This window comes from Bombyx mandarina, chromosome 07, assembly GCF_030267445.1.
Source record: "Bombyx mandarina strain Sakado chromosome 07, ASM3026744v2".
In the NCBI taxonomy this organism is placed as follows: domain Eukaryota; kingdom Metazoa; phylum Arthropoda; class Insecta; order Lepidoptera; family Bombycidae; genus Bombyx; species Bombyx mandarina.
The window spans coordinates 8,767,497-8,792,140 of record NC_143214.1 but is presented as its reverse complement, the minus strand read 5'-3'; the positions used below and the strand labels follow the sequence as shown (position 1 = coordinate 8,792,140).

General features: G+C 36.7%; 1 protein-coding gene across 2 annotated transcripts in view; it reads left to right on the top strand.

Moving 5' to 3' along the window:
• The first annotated feature begins 1,166 nt into the window (after positions 1-1,166).
• LOC114239453 (uncharacterized) overlaps positions 1,167-24,644 on the top strand; it is a 32,897-nt gene continuing 9,419 nt past the window's right edge. Inside the window, exons 1-2 of one of the 2 annotated variants that reach the window (XM_028169651.2) lie at positions 1,167-1,348; positions 23,109-23,148. In XM_028169651.2, the coding sequence (XP_028025452.2) occupies positions 23,110-23,148 (39 nt within the window). In that variant the 5' untranslated portion in view covers positions 1,167-1,348; position 23,109. Of the gene's footprint in view, positions 1,349-1,388; positions 1,491-23,108; positions 23,149-24,644 lie in introns of those variants that run through there. The other variant, XM_089728690.1, reaches the window with a different exon arrangement.

Below are 24,644 nucleotides of genomic sequence, written 5' to 3'. Positions count from 1 at the left end.
TACTGGATCGATTTAATATGATTTACATTTATCAACCTCAGTAAACATTTTTGGTATAGCACCAATGAAGTATGTTAGTAGAAGTGGCACTATATTTTAATAATTATCACTTATAACATATAGAAATGCAATTTTAGATAGAGCCTTCAAAAGTGGCTTGTGGAGAGTATTAAGCGGTAAGCAGCGGCTTGGCTCTGCCCCTGGCATTGCTGAAGTCCATGGGCGACGATAACCACTCACCACCAGGTGGGCTGTATTCTCGTCTGCCTACAAGGGCAATAAAAAAAATATAATTTTATTTAAAGTGAATTGTTATAAATACTTAACTTTTAAAAAAAATTTTAATTCTTTAATTTTCATTTATTCATTGTTCGCGCTTTTGTGCTCATGCGTTGTGTTAATGGCGGATTATTTTCATTTTACTCATTTTTAATATACTATGTATATGTATACGATTTAATATCGCGTTTCTTATTATTAAATATTATCTTATTTTGACGATGCTTGACAGTTTTCGTGGTCATGGATAAAACCAAACAAAAATCGGAAATAATGTAATGCCAATAAAAAAGTCGAGATTAAACTACATAATAAAGTACTATTATTCATTATTAAGGTGTACTAGTCTAGTCTTAGTTTAATTTCATTTAGTGGCGAACATTGAAGAGTGATTTGCTAGGGTAATTATAAAATTAATCTAAAGTGTAATAATGTTGGACTTCACCGTGATTATCAGTATTTGTTTGAATTTCATCCGAACAAATCTGTACAATATAGTTTTGTATGATGTTTTCTGCTGATAAAAAAATGTTGTGTTTTTTTTTTATTGCCCTTGTAGGCAGACGAGCATACGGCCCACCTGATGGTGAGTGGTTACCGTCGCCCATGGACTTCAGCGATGCCAGGGGCAGAGCCAAGCCGCTGCCTACCGATTTATTTGTTACTGCAATATCATGTTTAGAGGAAGGATGAATGATAGATTGTGGGCAACTAGATAGAGCCTAGATTCGATTCTTTCTAACAGCTTATTCTGCACTGGACAAATGAAGTTCACACACGATTTGAACCGGCCAACATTATAGAGGTTCGATTTCGAAATTAATACCAATAAAGCTGGAAAGTCTCGCATTAGGGAATAAGAATACATTGGTGGATACGTTCGCGGCATTAGAAGTGTTCAGACCGTCGCGCGTACTTGTCGCCTTCGTCGGGTTTTCGAACAATAAAATTATAGCAATACGTTTAAAAATAGCCGGCGGAGTCTAGCGGAGTTACCCGCTCAGCGCTGTGCCAGTTCGAAGGTCCGGAGGCGTGCGGTGCGTCTGCGCAGCGACCACCGACTGTACAGGTACACCTGTCTCACCTAAACCAATGTCATTATCACTATTATTATAATACGAATAACAAAGCTTCATTCACCGTCGCGAACGTCTACCTTGGCATTGGAGGCGCGAAAAAAATCCCTAGCTTCTACATATTTCGTTTTGTGGGTGAGTTACATCGATTCTAACCGGCACAGTATACCGTATAAATTGAAAATCTCATTACGATTTCGTAATTAAATTTTTACTAAACTATACTAAAATACGAACAGTGAATTTGGATTTAAATTATTTCTATTGTTCCGTTGCATATTCGCTCTAGCCGGCTCATAAGGTTTTCTATAATATAAATTTGGAATAAGTGAAAATATGCGTATCGTATTTAATTATCTTTGTGAAATTACAATGACGTTTCCAAAATGTCCAGCGTCCGATTTAAAGTCTAAAGTGAATTCCTTTGGAATCGTAAATAAAGATGATGTTATATTTTTCAGTTTCGTGTGGGTCGCGGGACATTTTGTAATCGTTTTCTCGAATGTCTGCCTTCGCATTATCCAATTCTATTTCTGTAATCTCAATTTTGGAATACAATGTTAATACATATTATCGTTACGTATATTCATTCTGGTGCGTTTGAAATTTGAATTTGAAAATTTTGTCTACATATCCAATTCTATCATTCGTGTACTCGGTACAGAGGGCTAATCGATTTTTAGATTTGTATGTTTATATAATAATTAATGCGATAAATGTTGGAGTTTAATATCAAATTGTTTTTAAAATTTAAGATCTCTTTATAATCCTTCCAATTGGTTTGAGTAACAAATTTGAAAGAAAAAAAAAAAACAGTTTTTATGAAGCACTTTAGGACTCCTATTAATAGTTGAAATGTGTTTAAATATGAGTTCCAGAATTTGAAATATCGAAACTCAAACATTTTATAAACACGATTCGATTAAATTTAAAATCTATGACTGATATGTGTAAAGTCGTTTTTCCTTTGAACCACTTTTAGAAACGATATGTTTGTATGACGTAAGAAAAGTTAAATTCGATCCGATGTTCCGAAGTCGTTTTGATGTATTCTTGGCAAAACCTACCGCTCTTCAATATAATTAACCGTAAATTTATTAAGTTCTGAAGAAAATTTTAATTTCAAATGTAAAAAAAAAAAATGTTTTGCAATGATCGCCTGTGATTAAAAACTATTTTAGAACTAGATCCAACAGCATCTACTAGTAACAGTGGATGAGCATTGTATAATCACTTTACCAGTTGCGTTATACCAATTCGAATTTAGAAAATTATACATTTACTATAATAAGATTATAAAGAGGAAAGATTTGTTTGTTTGTTTGAATTGAATAGGCTCCAAAACTACTGAACCGATTTGAAAAATTCATTCACTGTTTGGAAGCTACACTATTCCCGAGCGACATAGGCTATAATCTTTTTTGAAAAAAATTAGGAATCCTTACTAAAACTCCAATAATGTAACTCAAGGTATAATAAATTACCTAAAATATTCTTTACATCGCGTGCCCTGCGAAAACTATTGATGATAGAATAAAATAATGTACTACGACTTTGTAGAATACATTATTATTTACGAAAAGTGTCGCGACAGCATATGTTTGACTATTATATTTATGCCGTAATAAGTGTTCTTTTATTTAAAAACATAAAACAACGTCAAATATCATTGAAATTTTTGTTAAATACCCGAGCGGAGCCGGAGCGGGCCGTTTGTTTACTATAAGATTATAGAAACAGACGATGAAATAATATTTATTTGCTAAACGTAAATACTAGTCATTTTTGTAAATTCGAATTTCGCATACCCGCAACAAAAAAAAAAGGCGCGACCCCCCGCGTTGTATGAGAACGATGACCTTGCTCGTCATTTGATTCTAATTTGCGTTACATTGCTGTTTTCGTGCGCGCTTTTCAAATACCGCCATTGCAACGATACCTGTTCGTTTTTGGAAAAGGAAGTTGCCGTTGTAGGGTAGTCTATGTTTAGCGGTACATTTGGTTCTTGTTGCCTCTGTAGGCAGACGAGCTTAAAGACTATCTGATGATTTTGTCGCTATTGGACATCAACAATCAGGGCAATCGTCGTCGTGGCCTAAAGGATAAGACGTCCGGTACATTCGTGTTGAGCGATGCACCGGTGTTCGAATCTCAGGCGGGTACCAATTTTTCTAATTAAATACGTACTCAACAAATGTTCACGATTGACTTCAACGGTGAAGGAATAACATCGTGTAATAAAAATCAAACCCAAATCAAAATTATAATTTGCGTAATTACTGGTGGTAGGAGATCTTGTGAGTCCGCGCGGGTAGGTACCACCACCCTGCCTATTTCTGCTGTGAAGCAGTAATGTGTGTTTGAAGGGTAGCCGTTGTAACTATACTTGAGACCTTAGAACTTATATCTCAAGGTGGGTGGCGCATTTACGTCGTAAATGTCTATGGGCTCCAGTAACTACTTAACACCAGGTGGGCTGTGAGCTCGTCCACCTATCTAAGCAAATAAAAAAATACTAATGAAATCCACTTCAACGAAACCCCCAAAACTACGTCTAAATTACGTAATAAGTTTTGATGACGTAACAACGATAAATACAAGACCACTACAGACAGGTGTGTGGGCACATTCACGTGTACACTTACAGCCCACTTTCATTGCGTGCGAGTGCATGGCGAGTATGTACTGCAGTGTTTATAAACATTGGGAATTTTTACGAGTGGCCCACGAGTCGGATGCAGATGACAGAATCTACCAGACAAGACGGTCACAGGATATGTTTTTATTTATCCGGTTGAGCGATGATAAATTGTAAGTTGCGATGCTATCCGACGCGATAAAATGCGGCTACTTGCATTATACATTACATTTCGGTAGGCAGCGGCTTGGCTCGACCCCTGGCATTGCTGAGGTCCATGGGTGACGTTAACCACTCGCCATCAGGTGGATGTATGCTCATATGCCTACAAGGGCAATAATATATCGCACGATACAAGCTTTCCTTTTCCTTTGTCGTATCACTCTTGTCAGAGCGGTCGTGGTCGTCATTTATAGCATCATTATAATCACGATACAAGTTTAAGAGAAATGATAAATAGCCGAACAATTATTATCTAAGAAGCGCATGTCACAGCTCTGTAAGTATTTGGTTTGAATATGCATTCGCATAAAGCACTTTTTCGTTTTTACATAAAAATAAAAAAACTTTTTTGAATATTTATCAGACCCTATTTTTTTTATAAAACCAAAGTTCGTCGAACGAAAAGCTTGTGTTTGAAGTTCCATTGCAATGTCGTAATTTGTAAATTTCAAAAGACTGATTGATTTCCGTTCTCGAAGATGCCATAGATGAATTGTACGATGTGATGTTTTCATCTTCTGTTTATTCCCATACAGTTCGCTATAGAAGCAGAATTGAAATGGAGGCACTGATTGCAGCTGAAATAAACAGCTTACTAGACGATGACGATGATAGGTTTTTTTTTGATAACGCCATCTTGTTATGTCCTTAAAGCGGTTAGTTGCAAAAATAGTATTATTATTCGCCAATAGATGTCGGGAAGAGTTGATTATTGAAAACACGAATAAAACAACATTTTCTGTAAATAAATCGTAGCTAGATCGATCTATCGCCCCAGGAATCCCCTGTATACTAAATTTTATTAAAATCGTTTGAGTCGTTTACGAGATCCAGATTATATACATACATATTAATATACAAGAATTGCTCGTTTAAGAGTATAAGATTAAGGGATTCTTTTTTTTTAAATAGTTCTGAATGGAGTCTGTCCCGCCAAGAAATAGGTATATTTTCGGCAATCATATCGCGACTGATTTAAGTCACATTTTTGCGCCTCTACAGAAGAGTAATTTAGAGTTTAAAATTTGAAAAATAAAAACATCCCAAAAAACTTCTTCAGTTATTCGAATGGGGTCAACTTAATTGAAGTTCAATTCAAAACATCGAATTGTTGATACTAATACCAAATAAAACGGACCTTTCATTACAAAGATAGAGGGCCTTAAACCAAATAACCTTTCACCTCTCGATATGAATCGAAAAAGTGATTTCATGATAAAATTTCATAGTAGAGACAATTTTTTTTTTATTACAGGTATTATTTCAATATATACAAATATCATAAGGTTATTAGTAGCAAGCTTAAATTTAAAGCTATTACTATTAAACAGACATACTAGATAACCCATTCTATTTAAAAAAAAAACCGATAACTTTCCATTACAGCATCAACTCCTCGCATCATTTTAATTCTTTGCGATTTTCAAATATTTGTATCCTTCGATAATTCCAAATTACACTTTTCAAGAATGTCAGACAAGTGGTTTACCGTAGATTTGTAAATACAACCCGGTTTCACAAGAATGTGGCCACTTAATTTGCCGACCCTACTTCACGGAACAAACACATGAGAGAAAACAACTCTATGTGTATTTCACTTCGTCAAATTCAAAAGAACAGTTTTCCAACATTCGTTGGAGAATAAACGTCTCTAATAAAATAAAAATAGCGTTCAAAGAACGGGGAATTCCCTTTTTGATTTATCGTTGCAAAAAAATCTAAGGTGTTCCCCCCTATGAGTTCATTACCACTTGGCAATGTTTGTAATCACCTGTGTAAGTGACAGGTTGGCGTAACGCCAAATACCCACCGATAGCCGTCCACCGTTCTCTTATGGGGTTCACTAACCATAACTTTTTTAAATTATGATTGGCATTACGAGTTTTTCAATTTCTGCCGATAATTTTAGATATGCTTCTTATATTATACTTGTAACTATACTTGAGACCTTAGAACTTATATCTCAAGATGGGTGGTGCATTTACGTTGTGGATGTCTATGGGCTCCAGTAACCAATTAACACCAGGTGGGCTGTGAGCTCGTCCACCCATCTAAGCAATAAAAAAAAAAAATATTAAGTTGAGAGCTCGTCACAGACTTTATTTCTGCCACGATTGGCATACAATATTCCAATTAAAGCATTAACAGAATTTTTTGCTGTTGCACAAATGATTGGTCATCAATGTGACTTTGTCACTATCTGTCACTAAGCGCAACCAGCCCTTTACTTTAAACCTATAAATTAAACCACGTTTTCGGTGCGTCTCTACTTTCGAGATATGTAACTATATATTAGTCAAAATGGTAAAGCCTAAGCTATAGCTCACCTATATACTATTATTAAAAAAACGCGAAAATTTGTTGTTCATTTATCACGGAGTTAAATTCTGAATTTATTGCATATACATAATTATTATAATGATATGGAGTACTTCAGAATGAATAAACAATGAAAGGCTTAATTGCGTTTTGTGTTATATGTTTAATCAGAAAACTACATTTAAAGCAGTTAATCTCTTTTAAAACTAACATAAAAAATTAAACAGTAAACAGTATTAATGAACCATACAAAACTGAGCTCTCTTTTTATTCAATGACAGACTTCACTCCACGACACCGAAGAAAAGTATTTTTTAAAAACTAAAGAGTTTTAAATAATAAAGGTTTTTCTTTACATACATTAGAAAAGTATACATGATATAATATGTTATAATCAACAAAGGTTAAATGGAGGGCGAATATTTTCAAGAAAATCATGTTTTTCAAAGAAAAAGCGATAGTCACAATGGAGGATTCCAATAACACTAAAATGAGAGTTTAAAGTTTATTTAAATTAAAAAAAGAAAATACAACAGAGTGGACTTTTTTTTTGTAGAATGTCAAATATCAAAATTGAAATGTTACAATTAGGTATTATCAGGTAGGTATTATTTTTATTTAAAGTTTAGAATTTTCGGAACAAAAATCTCAATTCTAGTTTTTTGTTAAGTATTGCGAATTAGTTTTTTTCTTTTAGCTTAGACATAAGATAATAGGCTTTTAACTGACATAAGTCCGTTTAATTATTATTAGCGAGTACTGCTCATAATAATATATACATACCTACACAAAATTTTAACCGCGTCGTTTCACTGTGTTATAATGTGGATCATAAACATGTAATATTTGATAATCATTGCCCCCGTAAAACATTATTAGTTTAATGATAATGCGACGTTATTATTAGATTTTCATATTGAATATTTTACCAGTGCGTCGTCTAACTCCGTTGCATAATTTCAGTAAACGGTTTGCCGGCAATAAAATATTGTGTTGACTGCATCAGTGGGTAGCATCATGCACAAAATATGTCATTTATCGCACTATATAAGTAGCTCTTTTGAAGTCGTCATGGCCTTAAGGATAAGACGTCCGGTGAATTCGTGTTAAGCGATGCACCGGTGTTCGAATCTCAGACGGGTACCAATTTTTCTAATGAATTACGTACTCAACAAATGTTCACGATTGACTTCCACGGTGAAGGAATAACATCGTGTAGAAATCGAACCCGCAAAATTATAATTTGCGCAGTTACTGGTACATTTTGAACACCGGTGTTATGCCGCATCGCTCGACGATTTCAATATGTGATGTCTATTAAACCTACTTCGAGTACATAGACATTTACGACGTAAATGCGCCACGCACCTTGAGATATAAGTTCTGAGGTCTCAAGTATAGTTACAACGGCTGTACCACCCTCTAAACCGAAACGCATTACTGCTACACGGCAGAAATAGGCAGAGTGGTAGTACCTACCCGTGCGGACTCACAAGATGTCCTGCCACCAGCAGATTCCAGAACCAGCAGATTAAAATTTTTAACTAAAGCTTAAGACTAAATGAAAACATAAGAAACATCGGAAATAATATTTAATAGTGATAATAAAAAATTGAGAGATTAAATCGTAAAAATAGTTTGATGTACGACGATTCATCAAAATCGAGGAACATAGTAATTAAAATCTAATAATAACAACCTAAAGATATACAACGAATAATCTCTTGGAAAAATATGTGCGTTTTTGTACTTGACAATGAATATAAAGTTATGGAATGATTTTATCAAAACATAAGTACATAAGTACACAATACAATGTGCCCTTTGTTATTCAAAGAACCAGAATACACAATTTATTTTCTAACCTCCAAGACGAACAAACAACACAAATAAATTTCGATTATGTACGAATAAAAAGATATTAATTCATAAGTTTACGTGTATTTAGGTTGACATTTAGACCGAAAATAACCAAGAATGTAACGCAGCTAAAATTAAACAAACCGAAATAATTTTGTTCGCGAATGTCCCAACGACCGATGTATGTATGCAAATGATAATAACATCTGAACATTGAGAAATTATTCCGGTCGTGGCACAAGGCCAGACTTCTAAAATCATAGCCGAAATACAATAACGGATTATCTACGTGTACTCCGTGTAAATTATATTATAATACGTGAATTTTCTAGACGCGGTGCCGTTAAAAACAATGGATTGGAATCTTGTCAAATATTCGTAATGATTTTTTTGTTATATTCCGATAACACAACTCTATAAAAAAAAATTGTTCTTTGTCCTAACGTTTATACTAGCTTTTGTGATAGTTATAGTAATAATAGTCATTTTTCAGTTTTTGAGTTTTAATTAATTTTAATACTTTCAAAAAAACCGCGCTATGAGAGTGGGGTGTTCAGGCTTACACAGTGCCACTAGATGGCACTCTAGTCATAAACAACGATCAGGTGTTTTGTACAAGCCCAGAAAAGCTTAAAATGTCACGAAAGTGTAAATACGATGCTGATGTATTTTGTTTCATATGTGGTCAATTTATTAAAGTTCAAAAGCAAACTGTTTCATGGCATGTATTTTTTTTCCGTCTAATTACGATCTAAAATATCGAAATTTTATGTTTTGCAATCAAAGTCAAATTTGGTGTTGACCCGTGTCATACTTTGAAAGAAATTTCGTATTTTTTGTTTCATCCCAGGATCCTTGTAAAATAACTCTAGAGTTAAGAGTATTTTTGTATTTATTCCAGTTTAGTTTTACCGAAACTCTAGACCCAAAAAGCTATAACTTAGTGTGACAATTCCCATTGAAATATAATAAATTTTGGACGCATCACGTGAAATTTAAACCGTTCACTCAAACCGTGTTCGGCGTTTTTTTTTATTGTCCTTGTAGACATACGACAGACGAGCATACGGCCCATCTGATGGTGAGTGGTTACCGTCGCCCAGGGACTCCAGCAATGCCAGGGGCAGAGCCAAGCCGCTGCCTACCGAAACGCGTGAACTTGATCTGCTATTTGTTAATCAACTATACTGGTATATACCTAGTCAGGTCATAAATTCTGTCACATGTTTAATGTAAAATAATTGAAACAAGTTTATTCATTATGTAACCATTCATATACCAAAATGAACTTAACAAAACATAGATTCTTATGACACTAAAGTTTATTCAAAATGACCTCCGTGATTTTGAATACAGGCCTTCAGTCTGCGCGGCCAGTCGTCTATCGCAGCACGAACGAGGTCCATGTCAATATCGGCGGCTGCCTTAATCAAAGATGTCTTGAGTGACTCCAAATTGGGATGAGGCTTTGAGCACGCCTTTTCCTCCAAGTGTTGCCATATCTTGTAATCTAACGGATTCAAATCTGCACTGGAGGAAGGCCAGTCTTCGTGCCGGATGAAGTCGATTTCACGCGCCGCCAGCCAGTCTTGTGTGCTCTTCGCTCTATGAGCTGGCGCCGAATCTTGTTGGAATACCCAGTGCCTATTATTGAACATGGTATGAGAAACAGGTTCCACAAGGTTCGTCAGGACTGTATTTTGATACACAACTGCATTCATTTTTACACCTTTCTCACAAAAATATACCTGTGTTAAGCCCCAATAAGAAACTCCCAACCATACCATGAGCGAGGATGGAAAATGACCTCGTTGGACACGCGGAATACGGTTGCTCGCTTCTTCACTACTGTGTGCGTACACCTTATAATTTTGTTTGTTGTAGCTCTCTTCTACGGTAAAAATTTTTTCATCCGAAAAAAGAATTTCCCGATATTTTTTTCCCGCGTACCGTTTCAACAAAGCGCGGCACCTCTTGAGTCTCAGGTCCATTAGACGAGCATTCAAACGATGTCCTGTTTTTCTTCGATATGCCCGAAGCCCTAAGTCTTCATTTAACACCCTTTTCACCGTGGTTCTGCTTAACCCCATCTGAAGGGCCAACAGTTTCTGCTTACGTTTGGGATTTCTTTGAATTCGCGCTTTCACAGCTTTTATCACTGCTGGAGTTCTAACAGACCGAGGGCGACCACTTCTTGGCCTGTCATCTACACTAGGGTCTTCATTGTATCGTTTGATGGTACGATAAACGAATCTTTTGGTTATATTCAAATTATTCAGTATGTTAAAAATTTGAATTGGCGCGTAACCGCAACGATGCAACGCAATAACTGCAACACGGTCTTCTTTAACCATTCACTCCATATTTAAAAATGAGTAAAATTTTAAAAGTATACATTTTTATTTTCATGAACAATTCGAAATTCGAATTCAATAAACTTTTTTTGTGGCCAGTGTGACAATACTTATGACCTGACTAGTTATTTTGTACCAACCTGTCGACATATAAGTGAAAAATGACGATAGCTTCTTTTCGTATTACTAGATATTTGTTTACTTTGTTATCAAAGGATGTTCATCCCATATCATCTCATCTCATTTCATTTAATTTCATCCCAGTTGATTAATGTCTCAAATTAATCATCTTCATTTCACTTCACTCCATATTATCATTTTTCATAAAATTAAGAATATGAACTAAGATAAGACATGACTTAAATGTCTTAGTTACCAGGTCATAAAATCCCTTAAAAAAATTAATCAAAATAATGTTTCATTATTTTGGAATTCCAAACTAAACGCAGATGAATGTGGGGGCCACATCTTGTTCTGGCTAAAACGCGATGCAACCTTGACTTATTTTTTCAATGTAAAAATACGAATCATGGACAAGGAAAAATACTGGATCAATTTTATTCGTATGCTTTGAAGTATCAGCATTGAAATTTCGTTTTTAAGACAAGTAATTTTTTTAAATATCAGTTCGTATTGTATTATAATGTACTATTATATTGTAATGTTATATGGTAGTGTTGATTGATTGGGTGGCACAGTAACTGCGACACTGAATGCTGGGTCGTGTTTTCGATTTCCACTTAGAGCAAACATTCGTGTGATATACAAATTTATTAGCTCTTTGCTTAGGTTTTTGATACCTACCTATACTTAGTCTGGCCATAAATACTGTTACAATTAAAAATAAACAAAATATTACATTTGAATTTGGAATCTGTCATTTTTATATGAATGCTCATTGAGTTTTTTCATTTTGGCGCCAATACATTGTACAATATTTTGCGATATTAAAATGGAGTGGAGTGATAAAGAGAACCGAATCGCTGTGATTGCATTACACAAAGTAGGTATGGAGCCAAATGCAATTTTTAAAACTTTCCATACGCTTGTATTAGTAAAATGTTTGTGTACCGGGCTATTAATAGATGCAATGAGACCTCCTCTGTTTGTGACAGAAAACGATCTGGCTGTCCACGTAGTGTTCGTACGAAAAAGGTGGTTAAAGCAGTAAGGGAAAGAATTCGAAGAAATCCTGTCCGAAAGCAAAAGTTTTTACCTCGGGAGATGAAGATAGCACCTAGAACCATGTCGCGTATTTTAAAAGATGACTTAGGTCTTGCAGCCTATAAGAGACGTCCTGGTCATTTCTTCACTGATAATTTAAAAGAGAATAGGGTGGTAAAATCGAAACAACTACTGAAGCGGTACGCAAAGGGAGGTCATAGAAAATTTTTGTTTACGGATGAGAATTTTTTTACAATTGAGCAACATTTTAATAAAAAAAATTACCGTATTTATGCTCAAAGCTCTAAGGAAGTTTCCCAATTAGTCGACAGAGTGCAACGTGGGCACTATCCGATTTTAGTGAAGGTTTGGTGGGGTATTAGCTATGAAGGAGTGACTGAGCCATACTTTTGTGAAAAAGGGATCAAAACATCGGCACTAGTGTATCAAGATACAATTATTGAGAAGGTAGGGAAGCCCCTTAACAACACTGTGTTCAATAATCAAGAATGGTCCTTCCAGCAAGACTCGGCGCCAGGTCATAAAGCTCGGTCTACGCAGTCTTGGTTGGAAACGAACGTTTCGGACTTCATCAGAGCTGAACTGACTGGCTATAGTCCCGATCTTAATCCGCTGGATTATGATTTATGGTCAGTTTTAGAGAGTACGGCTTGCTCTAAACGCCATGATAATTTGGAGTCCCTAAAACAATCCGTACGATTGGCAGTGAAATTTTTTCCCATGGAAAGAGTGCGTGCGTCTATTGATAACTGGCCTCAACGTTTAAAGGACTGTATTGCAGCCAATGGAGACCACTTCGAATAAGCTTTTTATACTTTAAATTGTTTTATATTTATGTATTAAACTAACACACTGTAAAAGCAATAAATGTTATTTGCAATAGTTTTTTTAATATTTTTAATTGTAACAGTATTTATGGCCAGACTAAGTATATATAAGTGTTTATTTAAACGTATATAAATGTGTATGTTAGTCTCTGTCCATATACAAGAATTCTCAGATTAGGGCCCGCTGGTTTTGTGCTATTTCTTACGAACTACTTATTATTATTTATTTATTTAGTTTTACTATTATTTATCTAGTAAAGACTGCGAAAACTACCAGATTATTGATTTAATTTCTTGTATAGAAATTAGTTACGATCGACTCAGAATGCACATAATGTTGTAAATAAAGTTAGCAAAGACCTATTGTCGTCATTCAGAGCGAGTCTCTGCAATGAATTCCTCTCATCGATCTTTCCGCTGAAATATGATACGTCGCGGAGCATTGAGCTGTCGTATTAGCTTTTACATTATATTAGTAGCTGGAGGCGTTTAAGCAGCCGAACTTGACAGCTTAGTCGATGTCCCCACATCGTAGGAAGCGGATTTAGAGAAGTACTGCTCTTGCTAGGGCAGAATTTAGCAGATTCTATGGAGCTAAGGCTCGAGACAGTAAGGCAAAAGACAGTAAGGCATTTATTTAGGACGTCTTGTGAGTCCGCACGGGTAGTTACCGTGCCGTGTTTTGGCCGTGAAGTAGTAATGCATTTCGGTTTGAGGGGCGGGACAGCCGTTGTACTGTTAAAAGTGGGAACTTAGAACTCATGTCTCAAGGTGGGTGGCGGTATTTACGTTGTAGATGTCTATGACCATTTAACACCACGTGGGCCGTGACCTCATCCACCCATTTAAGCAATGAAAAAAAATTTAAATTGTGGCCAATGTACATCTCCCTTTCTTCCCAATACTTCGGCTGTTTTATGAAACAACAACACAGAACATCCGAGAAGTTTCACGTTGTCTAGATGAAGAATTAGGTTGTTTGAAAGGTAAACAAAAGCTGGCAACGGTAATCATGAAGTTACGCGTCTCCACTCACTTACAACTTGATAAACCTAAACGAGAACCAGCCAACTTTCTTATTAAGATTTACTAGGAAACTTTACGGGGGATATTACGTTTTTAAATAATGCTTTGGCGACGTCGTGAAAGATAACAGATGTTAGGCCTTGTAACGAGATGGGTGTTTGTTTAGAAATGGTACTTTTGACGGTAGCTCTTAAGTTTTGTAATGAGAACTGATTACGGAGTCCTTTAAGATTTTTTTTCTTGTTTGTTCTAATGGTGTTGTTCTATTGATTGTATTTTATTGGATTAAGTTTATCAACGATATATTATAAATGTTTAGGCTTAAAGGCAAGTGTAGTCGTCGTGGTCTAACGGATTAGACGTCCGGTGCATTCGTGTTGAGCGATGCACCGGTGTTCGAATCTCGCAGGCGGGTACCAATTTTTCAAATGAAATACGTACTCAACAAATGTTCACGATTGACTTCCACGGTGAAGGAATAACATCGTGTAATAAAAATGAAACCCGCAAAATTATAATTTGCGTAATTACTGGTGGTAGGACCTCTTGTGAGTCCGCGCGGGTGGGTACCACCACCCTGCCTATTTCTGCCGTGAAGCAGTAATGCGTTTCGGTTTGAAGGGTGGGGCAGCCGTCGTTACTATACTTGAGACCTTCGAACTTGTATCTTAAGGTGGGTGGCGCATTTACGTTGTGGATGTCTATGGGCTCCAGTAACCACTTAACACCAGGTGGGCTGTGAGCTCTAAGTAAGAGTAAGCTCCACCCATCTAAGCAATAAATAAAAAAAAACACATAATCTTCAATATATTAGATATATAAAAATGAATTGCTGTTCGTTAGTCTCGCTAAAACTCGAGAACGGCTGGACCGATTTGGCTAATTTTGGTCTTGAATTATTTGTGGAAGTGCAGAGAAGGTTTAAAAGGTAGATAAATATGAAAATTCTCGAAATTAAATAAAAATACCAATTTTGTTTTTCCTTTAATGTGTCCTCCAAAAGTTTAGGTTTTTTATTTATCGGTTGAGGCACTACGAAGTCTGCCGGGTCAGCTAGTCTTCAATATATTTTTTTATCTTTACTATACTAACTATATCTATATTTCAATGCTCTTTCGTTTGTGATTAAGAATAGTATTTCAGCTTAAAAGGCTTTTTTGTTCTAAAAGGTATTTGATTACGCAGGCGGTAAACTGGAATAGGCATAGATAATTAAAAATTAAAATCATTTAAATATTATTATTTTTCATTAATCAATCATTGTCATTCAGTTAGTTCCTGAAAGTTAGTTTGATTTTTTTCATGACACAGCCGTGGTTGGATGTGAAAATGGGTTCTTTAGATGTTGCTTATACTGTACGCGCTGGGTTTCGGGATAGATAAAAACTCTACCGAACCACAGATTGAAACTCTATTTAACTTAAAACACTTAACGAACACATTAAAATTCTCAATTCACTTCTTCCGCTTCGCTTCAGCTGATCCGTTCACTATTTCGCTTCGAGTAGTTAGGAAGGTCTCCGTGTCATGTCTGCGACGCTTTTATAGTTGATACAATATCCCTAGAATTATCGAGAACATTCCTGACAAGTCGAGTAGTTTTTATATATGTTTCAGCTATTAGAAAATAGATGGCGCTGTACTTCTAGAGCGTTCTTGTTTTTACGAGTTATTTTGATATTCGTTTCTGCTATTCGACGATAGATGGCGCTCTCGTAAAAATATTTATGAGCTATTTCATAACTGTATATCTGGTCTGGTCTATCTGGCTTATTAATTTGTGGACGTGCCCAACGCGTTTGCCTGGCACGGGGCAGGCAGTGGTTTTCTCGCACCAGTTGGTTATCCTCGACGTGTGTAGCCGCGAGGGCTGAGAGAAACGTTGAAGGAGCAAAGCTTGCAAGGTTTTTATTTCCACTAAATTGAAAAAAAATATATACCGGCTTCGCACGTTTTCCTGTCCAAGAAGACGTCTTTTTTATTGCTTAGGCGCGTGGACGAGCTCACAGCCCACCTGGTGTTAAGTGGTTACTGGAGCGCCCATAGACATCTACAACGTAAATGCGCCACTCACCTTGAGATATAAGTTCTAAGGTCTCAGTATAGTTACAACCGCTGCCCCACCCTTCAAACCGAAATGCATTACTGCTTCACGGCATAAATAGGCAGGGTGGTGGTACTTACCCGTGCGGACTCACAAGAGGTCCTACCATCAGTAAAGTAAGACGTACGCTTCGTGGAGTAGTTGCGTTAGCTTGCACGACCCAGCATCTCCACTTCCCCCAGTCTTTCGAAATTTGATGAGAAAACTCTAATCATAAACAAATGTTTATTTAAAAGCTTAACACCGTGAAAAGTAATGGTTTCGTAAACAGAGAGGGACTGCGTTTAGTATGAGTGTTTATTAGATACATACACACATTTCTAGGTTATGAAGTTAGTTGATTCTGTTTTATTTATCTTCGCAATGTTTCTCTGAGTGAATCAATATTTTCATTTTGGGTTTTGTTTGGTTTTATAGTGCCTGCTACGATGGCTATTTCAAACGGTATTGTTTGGCAATCATTTTAATTTAAGACTTTATATGCTGCCCAGACTTCACCTTCAAGATTCCAACTGTTAGGTGGCATACACATTGTAACATTCGTATTTTACTCCACAACTAACATATGTTGACTATTACTTTTGACAATACGATAATGATACATTTAATTATGTTTTTAAGAAATCTCATATTATGATATGTTATGTATTTACATTTTATAGATATTAAGTACATAAAGTTTATAAATACGTCAGAGAAACCACAATTATTAACACCATCGTCAGACATCATAGGGCCGAATAGGGTGATCGATCTAAGGGAAATATTGAGTACACCAAACACGTTTGTTGTCTTAGAACAATTAAAAAATCATCTTTTGACGTCAGCCAACGAAAACGAATGACAGTTCTTAGGACGGAGGCACCGCTCTTCAAGAAGGCTGGTTGGTAAGTGTGTAATGGCGTCTATGTGCCTCCATCGGCTAGGCTCTGGCGTAGCACGAAGTTAGCAGAGTTCCGACGATACCGCAATCGTGCTGCCATCTCTCGGGAACCGTGCTGCGTTTCGTTTAGCTACCAAACTAATGACCGTCTCCGACAAATATAATGCTACTAAACTAGTCACATTGTCCAAGCCTGAGAACGAATTTCCTCATATGATATTCTTGTTAGGGTCTAGTTAACTGTTGAACTCAGTTGTACTGGTGGTAGGACCTCTTGTGAGTCCGCGCGGGCAGGTACCACCGTCTTGCCTATTTCTGCCGTGAAGCAGTAATGCGTTTCGGTTTGAAGGGTGGGCCAGCCGTTGTAACTATACTGAGATCTTTAGAACTTATATATCAAGGTGGGTGGCGCATTTACGTTGTAGATGTCCATGTGTTCCAGTAACCACTTAACACCAGGTGGGCTGTGAGCTCGTCCACTCATCTAAGCAATAAAAAAAAAAACTGCATGCTAGTCTGCGTACCAACATCGTAAAAACCCCTCCGACATTTTGTCTTAACACGAACGATATTGCCAAGACCTTGAGTTTGAAAAATACGAACATAGATAGCATTATATTATAGTGTATAATAATATATAATCTCTAAGAAAATAAAATGGAGTAATTCGACGCAAGCAGACCTCTCTGTACGTTGTAAAAATCACCGTAAATTAATATTAATCCCTTTCCGAGTTAAAAAAATAAAATGAACGTCGAACAAATGTTCCGTATAACACGAGGTCTTGTTTATTTTTTCTGCAATAACGCAAACCTCGATAGATCACGATCGAAGCGAGTTTTTGCGTCTTTCCAAAACAAATATTCATCAAGATTGCATTACGGCAGGCTTGGAGGGGATAGAGATTTTGCTGCGCGACCGAACTGAAAAAAATGTGATAGTAAAACCGTAAGAAAAAATCCGTGGAAAAAAGTGCGTGGAAAAATCCGTGGAAAAAAGTGCGTGGAATAAAACCGTTAAATGAGACGTGCGCAGGCGCGACAGTCGCATACACAAGCGAGTAGTGTATAATACCTTTCTCTTTCTCCTTCTTTCTTTTCGTTCTCTAATCCCTTCTCTCTCTATTTAGTAATTATTTCTATTTCTATGTAATTCTATGTTGTCAAGCAAAAATAAAGAGACATATTTTGTTATTTTAATTGATAATTTGAATTACTATTTTTTTAATTTTACGTAATTTATTATTTCCTAAAATACTGAATTTCCTAAATACTTTCCCGTACTTAAATAAAACTAATCAGCAAAACTTAAGAGAAAAACCGAGAAAACCTACATAAAATTGAGCACCATTTCTGTTTTTGCAAATTGTGTCGATTCTACATTAGCCGAAGGAACTTCGTTCTTACCTGGTGTCCCACGACACCACTTTTTTTTTTGTCTAGATGGGTGGATGAGCTCACAGCCCACCCGGTGTTAAGTGGTTACTGGAGCCCATAGACATCTACAACGTAAATGCGCCACCCACCTTGAGATATAAGTTCTGAGGTCTCAAGTATAGTTACAACGGCTGCCCCACCCTTCAAACGAAACGCATTACTGCTTCACGGCAGAAATAGGCAGGGTGGTGGTACCCACCCGCGCGGACTTACAAGAGGTCCTACCACCAGTAAAAAATATATTATATGTGTATGTGTGTGTATGTGTATATATTTCAATTGATTGGTACACCGCAAATAATTCGTTTCCAAATGATTCTTGTCCACCTGATGGTTGTCTGGAAGAGATCGCTCTTAGCGATAAGATCGCCAACTGTACTTTTTTGTATTTAATGTTTTGCATTGTTTTTTTTGGTGCACAATAAATAATACACTCTCTCTCTCTCTCTTTCTCTCTCTGTTATACCCACTACTATTACTAGTGTGCTGTAAGTCCACACGTGGTACGAAATCCGCGCTTCTGATTATTTTCACGCGTTCAGCTTTAAAAGATGACTGTGATTTCCTCTGTTTGATAGGCCATTATTTTAATTCTCCGATACATTAGAGTCAAAAGGGTGGTCACGACCCTCAGCAATGAGGAATACGACGCAAGGAGGAGACATTAGAGTAAACATTCATATAGAAAATACGACACGCGATATCGTGTTGCACAAAACAATGGAGATTTAAAAACGATACGTTATTAGAATTACATAGTTCTTTGAACGTTTTTTTCTTTGAGATAGTTTTTTTAGTAGCTGTTTTCAATACTTTGAAGCCGACAGATTTTAATTCTGATGATTCCGTCATATTTACTGCAGCGTCTAAACAAAATTTAATTTAGCCGCTGTTCTAGCAACGTCGATGTGCAAAATAGTCCAGGAGCCGTCATAGCTCAAGCGATCTTGTTCATAGTTATTTATATCGAATACTAGTTTATTATGACGTAGAATTACCATACCATATTGTTCTTAAATGTTCAGACGGGGTTAATGCCCGCAGTTGGATTCATGCCTAATGTGTATTTGAATAGATCGATGTGGTTCCGATATGAATTTAAGATACGGTTTTCACTCGTCTCGTGTGTGTATTTAAATTATTCGTATTTTTTAAAACATATTAATTTTAGGTATAGAAAAAAAAAATTGCTAAATTAAGAAAGCTTAAGTCGGACTTAAGACAACGAAAGCTTAACGAAGTAATTTTTAAACTGAATTAGTGGCTTACTACAAACAGTTACTTATAAAAAGTAGTAGATAGTGGCTGGGCTGTTCTCATGGCATTGATGCGTCTATGAACAACGGTAACCACATACCAGTCGACCGGCCATATGCTCATTTGCCACAAGGGTAGTAAAACCAAGTCTTTTGAACTTACAACATAGACTAGACATCCATAACTTTATACATGAATGTTAAAAGTGTTGAGAGTACTTTATCGATAATGTTGTCAATGAATTTATACATATCATATTTAAATTTATACATATTAAAAGCTTCGGGCGTGGACGATGATATTTTAAATTTGCTACCTCTTTGTTGTATATATTTTGAAAAGTGACGTTTTCATTATTTTAAACGCATTTTTTATTTGGTCGTATAATCGAAACTGATTCATATAATCACGGCACTGTATATGTATAGGAGAGCCGTAGACCGGGCTTAGTGGTGTGGGTTGGGAGATGCCTACGTCCAGCAGTGGACGACTGTTGGCTATTGATGATGATGATGATGATGACTGTATAGGTTGCGTACCCAAATTTCTCACGTATATATTATATATTTTCGAAAATAAATACCGACACGGGAACCTCTTAGCCTAACATTAGCACCTAGTCTAGCAGCATCAGATCGCCGGCTATTTCCTCGTCACGTCGTACTAGCAAATACTCAGTAACGATACTTGCAAAGGGGATCTTATTGCTTTTACTGTTATTGCTGCAATCTTCATGGCTGAGCAGCATTTACGCTTCATATTGTAGAATGCATAAAATGTGTAGGATTGTATTTAAGTGTTAGACGTATAGAGTATTGGAGTTGAATGTACGGGGATCGTCGACGTCACCCTAAACACGTCCACCATTAACGGTGATTTTAGGTACCTCAAGCACCGGTCACCGTCCTCGCCGAACCCGTCGCTTGCGACGAAGGGCTCGACGAGTAAACTAAACCACAGACACAGCCCACTGAGTTTCTCGCCGGTACTTTTCAGTGGGTCGCGTTTACGATCCGGTGGTAGATTCTGCGAAGCACTGTAGGATCAGTGTTAGCAATACTTCCGGCTTGAGCTCCGTGAGCTCACCTAACGTCTAGGAGAAGCTGAAATAGCCTCTCGAGGCTATCAGCATAGGTAAAAAAAGGGGAACTCTGTTCATTGTGTTCGTTGTATTCTAAGGCAACGTTTTTAACGTCTAGGGCAACCTTTTTCATCATATAAGTAATTCTAATAAAAACATCATCTAATTAAATTGGATTTTTTAAAATGTGTCGGCTTCAAAGCTATCCTTTTAAATGCTCTGTTCGTGTAATATAGACGAGTTACAGTTACGAAGTTTCTTATGAGCAAAAAACACCCTTCAAACTCGACAGCTCTTATTCACAATTATCTTTTAATTTTCATATCTTAATTAATTTTTAGTCGTAACGAAGCGTAAATAGGAAAACTTTAGCGTAATAACCTTGTATAGCTCTTGTAATTATGAGTAACGATTGGAGAGGATAACTTTGGAAAAATACGTATTCATTATGCTCATCGAAAGTTTGGATTGCTAATAACAATTTTGGTGTTTTGTTAGCATTTTTTCTTCTTCTTCTTCTTCTTTTAGATAATTTGGCTCCAACGCCTTTGGCATTGATTTTGCCAATGTCAAAGTATTTACAAAAATGACAGGTGCTTAGAGAGGGAAAAAATTACTAAATCTAAATACAAATAAATTTGTCGGTTTTTCCATACGCGAATCTGTGGTTTCAAGAACAGCACAATTACCATTTTTTATTTATTGTTTAGGTGGGTGGACGAGCTCACAGCCCACCTGGTGTTAAGTGGTTACTGGAGCCCATAGACATCTACAACGTAAATGCGCCACCCACCTTGAGATATAAGTTCTAAGGTCTCAAGTATAGTTACAACGGCTGCCCTACCCTTCAAACCGAAACGCATTACTGCTTCACGGCAGAAATAGGCAAGGTGGTGGTACTCACCCACGCAAATTATAATTTTGGGGTGTTCCATTTTTATTACACGATGTTATTCCTTCACCGTGGAAATTACCTAATTACCTAATCGCAATTACCTAATGGTTCAACTACAATGCATCAAGGCTAGCCTTGGAGAAGTTGTAAATCTAATTGAATTACTGAAGTTATTGCGGCAAATACATTGAAGGCTCGTTTTGTTGTTAGCGGCACGAACACGTATTGCAACTAACTATCACGGACATGTGTACGTAAACGCGATATTCAATAGTTAGTTATAGATTTCGCTTGTGGCATCGTGGTTTTAATTCTCCCGGGAGGTTGCATTAAGACACGACCCGTGCAAACTTGTGATTGTTGTTATTTGCCAATCTAATATAATCTAATAATTAAATTCAATTCAAAAACATTTATTTCAACTTAGATGTCAGTATAACACACTTGTTGAATGTCAAAATATAAATAACAATGTTAACTCTACCACCGGTTCCAAAAAAAGCCACAGTCCTGAGAAGAACCGGCGAAACAAACTCAGCGGGCTTTTTTTTTTCGTTATTTCTCAAATATTTTCTTTTATTTTTTTTAATCTACTAATCTACTAAAAGTATATAGTGTATTGTTTTATCTTAATCGCCTATACAATATGAGGATTAATAGATCACACGGTGATAATAGGACGGCATGTGAGCCCTCACGGGTAGGTACCATCACCCTGCCTAATTTTCAATCGCGAAGCAGTAATGCGGTCCAGCTTGAAGTGTCGTGCAGCCGTTGTACTATAGAACTGAGACGTAGAATCTGTTGATGTCTATGGACTCCTGTAACCACTAAACGCAGGGATGGGTCGTGAGCTGTTTTATCCGTTTGAGGAATAAAAAAAAGCACAAATAAAAACAAGATAACATATATTATAAGCTGAATAAGTGAAAAAAAACATACAATTAACGTAAAAACATTTCATTATCAAACGTAGCATTTAAATAAAAATTTAAAAGACCTAATAAAATCAGATAAACGATTGCTAACTTTTAAAAAATATCTGAAACAGATTTCTTGGTATTTATTAATCAATATTATTGTATGAAGTAAAGACGCCCACGGTACTTTCACTGGTGTGTGCATAGAAGGAATTAGGGTTCTTAAGCTGGTAATTCTTCAAATGAAGAAACAAACAGCGTTCCGCTGGCGGGTACCAATTTTTGTAATGAAATACGTACATAAAAAATGTTCACGATCGACTTCCACAATAAAAGCAATGCAGCCGCAAAATTATAATTTGCGTAATTCCTGGTGGTAGGACGTCTTGTGGGTCCGCATGGGTAGGTACTACCACCCTGCCTATTTCTGCCATGAAGCAGTAATGCGTTTCGGTTTGAAGGTTGGGGCAGCCGCTATAACTATTTTGAGACCTTATAACTCATGTCTCATGGTGGGTGGCGGCGTTTACATTGTAGATGTCTATGGGCTCCAGCAGTAACTACTTAACACCAGGCGGGCTGTGAGCTCGTCCATCCGTCTAAAATGTAAGCCATAACAATAAAGGCAAATTACATTTTGACCAAGATTTTTCGATCTAATATTTAAGTATCACGGAAAAAACAAATATCACGACCCAAGTGATGTACCTACTGTTTATCATTTCTAATTTCATTTATTTTTACAGAATGGCGACTAAAGGCGAATCAGTGAAGACAGAAGTTAAAGTGAGTACTTTTTCAATTTCCTTTTCATAAAATAATTTCCTAGTCGTATCGGACTTTCAACAAACAGGATGTTGCGTTGTTCTGTAGACTAAAGTGAATTTAGACGATCGCGTTGTTGATTTAATAACGAATAAGTTTAGTTCTATTATTAAAATTCTTGTTGGGATAATAGGAACTTTTTTTTGTTATGAATGAGGGTTTACTGGGGGTCCTTAGGCCTTTCCGGTTTCACAAGGACAGGTGGGCGATCAAGGGCTCAGCCAGAAGGAGCGGGATTTGCTAACAGTTGCCCGAGCGCCTCCAAGGGAGACCTAACAACTCAAGAGTAGCTGCTGCTTCGCGAATTAATCTACTACCAGAATCGTGACCCGCTGAGGAGATCTGGCGAGAAACTCAACGGGCTGATGCCTAGGTTAGGTTGCACGAGGTCGGTTATCGGGGTCTCTACTCCTAGTGTTAGAGCGGAAGGCGTGTAATGCAAGGATTATTGGACTTGATGGATCCGTAAGGACGTGTCTAGGGCGACGACGGTGACTGGCTCCTGCGTGATCAGGATTCGGGGAGTAGTCAGTGGCGGCAACGATAAGGCGATAATCATGGCGCAAATAGCAACTACAGAGATGTACAAATCATAATTGAGTTTCGTAAAGCATTTTTTAGAGATCTTTGCTTAGGAAGACCCCTGCATCGTTTGAACCACTTATCTCTTCAATTCTACTATTAAACCTTTAAAATTCAGTATAATTCTTTTATTCTACAACGATAGAATTGTAGTAAATTTTTGAAACCCACTCAGCCGGGCGACGCGACCCTTTTGCCTTCGGGCGAAAAGCTCACATTAAAATAACATGAGGCAGCAGGATTTGTTATTCGATAAGTCATTGAACTTAATTCGGGTACTTGATAAGTACTCGAACCGCATTTAGTATTCTTAGTCTTTACGGTCGGTTTCTGAATTGGAAGTATCGGTATGGGCTAGGGATGTCAGAGCTTGTCACAATGAGGCATTTTTATCGGTTAGATTTGTTCTAATGGGTATTGTGTGTTTCCCAGAAAATTATTAATCTATTTTACGGTCAGGTACAGAATTGCATAGCTACCTTAGTTCCATTATCGCGTTTATAACTTAAAGGTCATAAAATTAGGTTTAAAAAAATATTTAATTACCGTTTTATTTTATTGATATTGTACACCTACCTACCTATAATTAAATACCTATAATAATATATTGGTATTAAGCGCATTACGATACGATGTGAGAACAAGACCCTAAGTAAATACTATCAATTATAATTGTTTTCTTACATTAATTATAATTAATAACGGATGACGTCAATGTTCATACGATTTTTTATTCTATTTATTTTATTTTATTACTTTAATGGGTGGACGAGCTCACGGCTCACCCGGTCTTGAGTGGTTACCGGAGCTCATAGTTAACTACAAAGTACCTGAAGCACCCACCTTGAGATATGCGTTCTAACGTTTCAGTATAG